Source organism: Oncorhynchus gorbuscha, linkage group LG03 (genome assembly GCF_021184085.1).
Source record: "Oncorhynchus gorbuscha isolate QuinsamMale2020 ecotype Even-year linkage group LG03, OgorEven_v1.0, whole genome shotgun sequence".
In the NCBI taxonomy this organism is placed as follows: Eukaryota; Metazoa; Chordata; class Actinopteri; order Salmoniformes; family Salmonidae; genus Oncorhynchus; species Oncorhynchus gorbuscha.
This window is the reverse complement of record NC_060175.1, coordinates 94,225,241-94,232,228: the sequence shown is the minus strand read 5'-3', so window position 1 is coordinate 94,232,228 and position 6,988 is coordinate 94,225,241. Positions and strand designations below refer to the sequence as shown.

At 46.0% G+C, this 6,988-nt stretch overlaps 1 protein-coding gene across 1 annotated transcript; it reads left to right on the top strand.

Moving 5' to 3' along the window:
- The first annotated feature begins 1,001 nt into the window (after positions 1–1,001).
- On the top strand, positions 1,002–5,839 carry LOC124032273 (protein Wnt-10b-like). The gene is made up of 5 exons (XM_046344540.1): positions 1,002–1,157; positions 2,038–2,194; positions 2,687–2,792; positions 3,080–3,543; positions 4,217–5,839. The coding sequence occupies exons 1-5, from the start codon at positions 1,084–1,086 to the stop codon at positions 4,772–4,774; spliced, it is 1,359 nt and encodes a 452-aa protein (XP_046200496.1). The 5' UTR covers positions 1,002–1,083; the 3' UTR covers positions 4,775–5,839.
- Positions 5,840–6,988: the final 1,149 nt, after the last annotated feature.

Genomic DNA, 6,988 nt, shown 5'->3' with positions numbered 1-6,988 from the left:
GTCATTTCTTGGGAAGCTATAGTCTCCAAAGGCTAAAAGACAGACAAGAGGATGGGTGTTATTTTGGCACAGACATGTTATAGGCAACTTGCCAAACGTAAAAAGACAGAGAGAAGACATTTTTGGTTTTGTGCGACACTTTCCTCTAGGAAAAATGATGAAGCGTGAAAATATCCGTTGATCAAACAAGTCGAAAACTTGTGAAGTTGGACAATAAACAATAACTTATTTGAACTTTAAGCCAATTGAATTCAAACTTTGATGACTTGTTTGCAAATTACATTAAACATAGCCTCTCCCTACTGTATGAAAATGGTTTTATTTCATTCGCTGAAAAGAAATATCAAACTGTTATGGAATGATGAAGTTGTTTCAAACACAATAATAAAGAACAGACGAGCTGATTGAGGTGGGAGGAAGGGAGAAGGAAGAGGGGTAACAGATGACTGTTTACCCAAGTATCATTGGAGCGCCGCGAAGAGAGCCGTGCGCCTGCCTGCTGCTGCCTCTAGCTCCCTGTCGTACAGTGGAACCAGCAGCAACCAACCAATCCCCTCCCCCCAACACTATAGTCATTTATTTCCTAGACATATCGGGACTGATTTCTCTCTTGGGTTTCATCTGAATACATTTTCGTTTTCTTTCAGTTGTATCCAACAAAATAGTAAACATCCATATCAGTGATGTTACCTATATAAAAGTGTTTTCTATTATTACATGGTAGTACAATGTCTCACTCACAGATGGTGATGCTGGTGAGGAAAATGGTACCTGCGCGAAAAATCTTTGGATATGTTGTGACACTTATTGGCTGTCGGTCAAATTCACATAATGGTTTGTCAACTATTGATGCTTTTCTCAGAAGCTCAATACCTCGAAAACAACCGCCTGTAGCGACATCTCCCCTCCCTTATTTTCTCTCCTCCTCCCCTTCACGTTCGCCCCAAACTATTCTGCTCTCTTTCTTCATTCCTCGTTCTGTTGGAGGCACATCGCCAATCTACTCCACTCTTGTCCAATTTTTCTTTTAATCGATTTTCACACCAGTGTTTTAATGTCACGTCGGGAAAGACGCTTACCAAAATGGAGATATCACATACATTCAGTTGGGACCTTGTCCTGATTTTGGCAGCGGCACTTACGTCACCTGCAATCACGTAAGTAGCCCGAGAGAGAGATGAGAAGTTGATAAAGTGGAGATGATGTTCAATGAGCATTCCGGGGATGAGAAATAATTAAAACGAAAAGTTAATTCGGAGGAAGAATTTGTTGAGTTACTGATATTTCCTTGAGGTTGATCTAATATTCTATTTTAGTTAAATAACTTGTTGGTGCACATGTTACAATGCCTTGATATCTGCGTTCAACTCTGTCTCACTAACATGCCTATTGCTGCCTGCTGTTACCGCTGACATCCCGATTTTCAAAATGTTTCTTTGTTTGTGACCTGTAATGACACACACACACACACACACACACACACACACACACACACACACACACACACACACACACACACACACACACACACACACACACACACACACACACACACACACACACACACACACACACACACACACACACACACACACACACACACACACACACACACACACACACACACACACTAATCAGAACCAACAGTTGGGGGACTGAATGATTAAGGACATGCAAAACAGAGATGGTTTAGTAACAATGCCATCCAGGTTTCTACAGCACACTTTTTGTTTTACAATACTGTGCTTCACTGGAACTTGTGTAATTAAAATGCAAGTAGTGAATATATGTAAATAGGCCTAGATACAGTAGGATGGTAATCCCAGAGATAATAATCAACATTCTATTTCCTTGAAAATACATCTTTTCCCAGAATGTAGTGTTAAGCTGTGTCAGCAAATGCCTTTCTGTGAATGGTCATTTCATTACATGACACTTTCATTGTTAGACGGAGGGTCGGAGCAGGCACTTCACGGATAGATATTGCTCTAGAGTTGCTGATGACCCTGTACTACCTCCACTGTATCCTCACCTCAGGGTGCTGTGTAATGACATCCTGGGTCTGAAGGTGGCAGGAGATCCAGTGCTGACCCCTACCTCTGTCTGCCTGCGGCTGGCGGGCCTGAGCAAGCGTCAGATGCGTCTGTGTGTTCGGAGCCCCGACGTGACGGCTTCAGCCCTGCAGGGCATGCAGGTCATAGATATATATATATATAATACAATGAATTGTTTTCTACAATATTTGACCATATTTTAGCAGCGTCTGGAATGAAGATTCAATGACCAAGATGGCCATCATTTTAGTCATGCTGCCAAACCGGGTTTTCTGTATTGTGGCCCACCTACCACCCGCCAACCCCTCTTTTACTGCAACTCTCTGTTCATCATATATGCATAGTCACTTTAGTCATATCTACATGTACATACCACCTCAATCAGCCTGACTAAGCGGTGTCTGTATGTAGCCTCCCTACTGTATATAGCCTGCCTTTTTACTGTTGTTTTATTTCTTTACCTACCTATTGTTCACCTAATACCTTTTTTGCACTATTGGTTAGAGCCTGTAAGTAAGCATTTCAGTGTAAGGTCTACTACACCTGTTGAATTCAGCCACGTGACAAATAAACTTTGATTTGATTTGAAAATGCCAATGTCCATTCTGGTGGTGTATTTGTGTGCATCCCAGGTGGCCATCCACGAGTGCCAGCACCAGCTCAGAGATCAACGGTGGAACTGTTCAGCCCTGGAGAGCCTCAACAAGCTGCCCCACCAGAGCGCAATCCTCAACAGGGGTGAGAGAGACACAGGGGCAGAGAAAGATGGAGGGTGGACATGCAGACAGGAAATTTTCCATGTGATCTGACCAGAAAAAACTCCAGTTCCCTGGTCAGGAAGACTTTTAGGCCCTATAGGTGGGGATAGTGGACAAAAAAAAAGGATGCTGACATAAAAGCATTTCTTCGCATGTTTTCCTTTATAGAATGAAAATAATGAAAGGATATGAAGCTTTCCTGTATCTAGATTATACCCAGTATGATGACACCAGGACTCTGATGTGTCTCTCTCCGCTCTCCCACAGGCTTCAGGGAGACTGCCTTCTCTCTGTCCCTGTTGGCAGCGGGTGTGGCACACTCCGTGGCTTCTGCCTGCAGCTTGGGCAAGCTCCGTGACTGCGGCTGCGAGGCCAAGCGTCGCCTGGACGATGACAAGATCCGTCTCAAACTCACCCAACTGCAGCTGCAGACCCTACAGAGAGGCGGGGCCAGAACGGGCATGGGAGGAGATGGGGGAGGAGGCCCCCCCGCCCCCCAGGATTTCAGAGATGTGCCAGCCAGCCAGCGTTCTGGTTCTACCCACCCCACCTCCCTCCTCAATCCCCTGCCAGAGGACTTCAGCCCCCAGCAGGAAACCTGGGAATGGGGGGGCTGTAGCCATGACACCCGCTTCGGTGAGAGATTCTCCAGGGACTGGTTGGACTCCCGGGGGACTCCGAGGGATATCCACGCCCGCATGAGGATCCACAACAACAGGGTGGGCCGACAGGTGAGCAGAGACTCTGACAGATAGGATTCATCTTGTGTATTTTTATCAAGATGATAACTGCAGATAGGATTCAGGCTCTCATTTGGTGAAGGTTTTGCAATGGAATTCATCAAGTTTTCTAACATTTATGGAATTTAATATTTAATTGAATTAAATATTTTTCTGGTCATTTTATAAACGTTTATTCATAAACAATCAATAAAATATTTATAAAACACGTATAAACCATTTTAAAGCTGCAATATGTAACTTTTTAGGTGACCTGACCAAATTCACATAGAAATGTGTGTTATAGAGCTTTTATTTTCATTGAAAGTGAGTCTAAGCATTGTATATCTGTTCTTTGTCTGCTATTTCTATGCTTCCTGTTCTAGATTATTTTCATCTTTTACTTTCAGTTTTGTACACCAGCTTCAAACAGCGTAAAAAACAATATTTTTGGTTATGTAAAATATATTTCACAGCAGTTTAGTTGGTACTATGCCATTCTTGCTTGTTTTGTCACAGAAACTGAAATTAGGCAAACTATTAGAATTTTAGCAACCAGGAAATGGCGTAGCGATTTCTGCATAGTGTATCTTTAAATACGTTTATAATTGTTAGCCTAGTACATTGCAATCAAAAGCCTTCTACACTTCTATGGATAGTGACATGATTGTTTCCCCCTGCACAGCTTGTGACTGACAACATGAAGCGGAGGTGTAAGTGCCACGGCACGTCAGGCAGCTGCCAGTTCAAGACCTGCTGGTACGTGTCTCCTGAGTTCAGGCTGCTGGGTTCTCTGCTGAGGGATAAGTTCCTCACCGCCATCTTCATCAACTCCCAGAACAAGAACAGCGGGGTGTTCAACCCCCGGGTCGCAGCTGGCAATGGAGCCTTGAATGGGGTTAGGAACGGGGCCGGAGTAGGATCCAGATCTGGGTCTGGGGGCGTGGGTAGCCCAAACAATGTGGGTCGGCGGAGGCCGAGTGTGTCACGGGAGCTGGTCTACTTTGAGAAGTCTCCAGACTTCTGTGAGCGGGAGCCGTCCCTGGACTCCTTGGGCACCCAGGGACGGATCTGCAACAAGACCAGCCACAGCATGGACAGCTGCGGGTCCCTGTGCTGCGGGAGAGGGCACAATATCCTGAAGCAGACACGTAGTGAGAGGTGCCACTGCCGCTTCCACTGGTGCTGCTACGTGCTCTGTGAGGAGTGTCGAGTCACTGAGTGGGTCAACGTCTGTAAGTAGACCAGTAGCCTCCTGTACACACAAACCCACACAACTAAACCTTTCATTTGGTATATGGGTAGACGAGGCCCATCCAGGACTCTTACTTACTTAATCATCTTAATGCTTTGGGATGCATGGGGCCACCACAAGAGAGAAAGAGTGCTACTATTTCAATGCAGCACTAGCAGCCATCTTGGTAAGGGTTCCTGGTCAGACCACAGTCTTTGATGTTCTTCTCAACTGTCCTCCATGTTTCTCCTGGACATTTTCAGGACACAGGATGGCAAAATCTAAATCCACCCTTTAACTCTGTCCAATGTACACACATCCACCCAACCAAACCTTTCATTTCAGTGTTTGTGTTTCTCTTTACGTCAGTTAAGTCTCCCACAGAATCGGTTTACCCCCCGCTTCTTCTTCTTCTCCTCTTTTTTTTCTTCTTTCCGTCATCTGGGATCTATTTTCCCTTTGTTGCCTGTTGTTATTCTCAAAATGCCAAGTCAAAGATTGAGGAAGAGGTGACTCATGTCATTTGTCTGTCTTTCCTCTGCCTGTTTGGATGCAGCCCTTTCAGCCATGATAATCAGAATGCCCTGGACCCCATCTGCTGTTCTGTTTTCTGCGCTCCCCTGGTCTCTGTTCAGAAACAAAGAACACTCAAACAGCAGTAAGGCATTATTATTTCAACTAACTAATGCCTAGGCTACTATTACAGTGTACAGTTTTTGTGTATATGAAAAATGTATATTATTTTGGTGTGTGAATTTATTTAGACTCCGTTGCTTGGCATCTGCTGTGTGGCACCAGTTTATGAGAGGAACATATGAGACCCAATGACTGAGTGTTTCTCTGCTCAGGATGGTGAAATTGAGCTGAAGTTGTAATAGTCAACAAAGCCTGAACACAAAAGTGGGATGCTGGAAAACAGATAAGTCATATCACGAGTTCTGATATGGAATGTGGGAATAAACTCCAGAGGATGATTATACTTGTCATGCAGGTGAAAGAGGACCCAAAAGCGACTTAACAGAAACAGAGTTTATTCAAGTCCAAACAGAAAACGACAAATCCTGAATCCTTAACAGGAAATGTCCAAACAGGGAATAACAGAAATCCTCTAGTCTGTAGAGGGGAATAACAGGAGAAGCGGCCACAGACTGCAGGTCGCTTCGGGTAGGCGCAGGCCGTAGCTGACAGAGACACCTGCTCACACGCAGCATCTGATGAAGGCAAAAACACGACAGGACAGGGCGATACACAATCACAGCACGGTGAATTCTAAACAAGGAACCGACAGGACAGGAACGGAACACAAAGGAAGAAATAGGGACTCTAATCAGGGGAAAGGATCGGGAACAGGTGTGGGAAGACTAAATGATGATTAGGGGAATAGGAACAGCTGGGAGCAGGAACGGAACGATAGAGAGAAGAGAGAGCGAGAGAGTGAGAGAGGGAGGGGGAGAGAGAGGGACAGAAAGAGGGAAAGAACCTAATAAGACCAGCAGAGGGAAACGAATAGAATGGGGAGCACAGGGACAAGACATGATAATAAATGACAAACATGACAGTACCCCCCCCACTCACCGAGCGCCTCCTGGCGCACTCGAGGAGGAATCCTGGCGGCAACGGAGGAAATCATCGATGAGTGAACGGTCCAGCACGTCCCGAGACGGAACCCAACTCCTCTCCTCAGGACCGTAACCCTCCCAATCCACTAAGTATTGGTGACCCCGTCCCCGAGAACGCATGTCCATGATCTTATGTACCTTGTAAATAGGTGCGCTCTCGACAAGGACGGGAGGGGGGAGGGAAGACGAACGGGGGTGCGAAGAAAGGGCTTAACACAGGAGACATGGAAGACAGGATGGACGCGACGAAGATGTCGCGGAAGAAGCAGTCGCACAGCGACAGGATTGACGACCTGGGAGACACGGAACGGACCAATGAACCGCGGAGTCAACTTACGAGAAGCTGTCGTAAGAGGAAGGTTGCGAGTGGAAAGCCACACTCTCTGGCCGCAACAATACCTTGGACTCTTAATCCTGCGTTTATTGGCGGCTCTCACCGTCTGTGCCCTGTAACGGCAAAGTGCAGACCTCACCCTCCTCCAGGTGCGCTCACAACGTTGGACAAACGCTTGAGCGGAGGGAACGCTGGACTCGGCAAGCTGGGATGAGAACAGAGGAGGCTGGTAACCCAGACTACTCTGAAACGGAGATAACCCGGTAGCAG

What these genes read in the sequence shown, in the direction of transcription:
- LOC124032273 (XM_046344540.1), top strand. Translation starts at nt 1,084, where the DNA reads ATGGAGATATCACATACATTCAGTTGGGACCTTGTCCTGATTTTGGCA. An exon ending in CTTACGTCACCTGCAATCAC is followed by an intron (nt 1,158 to 2,037) that starts GTAAGTAGCCCG and finishes TCCTCACCTCAG; the next exon opens with GGTGCTGTGTAATGACATCC. An exon ending in GAGCGCAATCCTCAACAGGG is followed by an intron (nt 2,793 to 3,079) that starts GTGAGAGAGACA and finishes GCTCTCCCACAG; the next exon opens with GCTTCAGGGAGACTGCCTTC.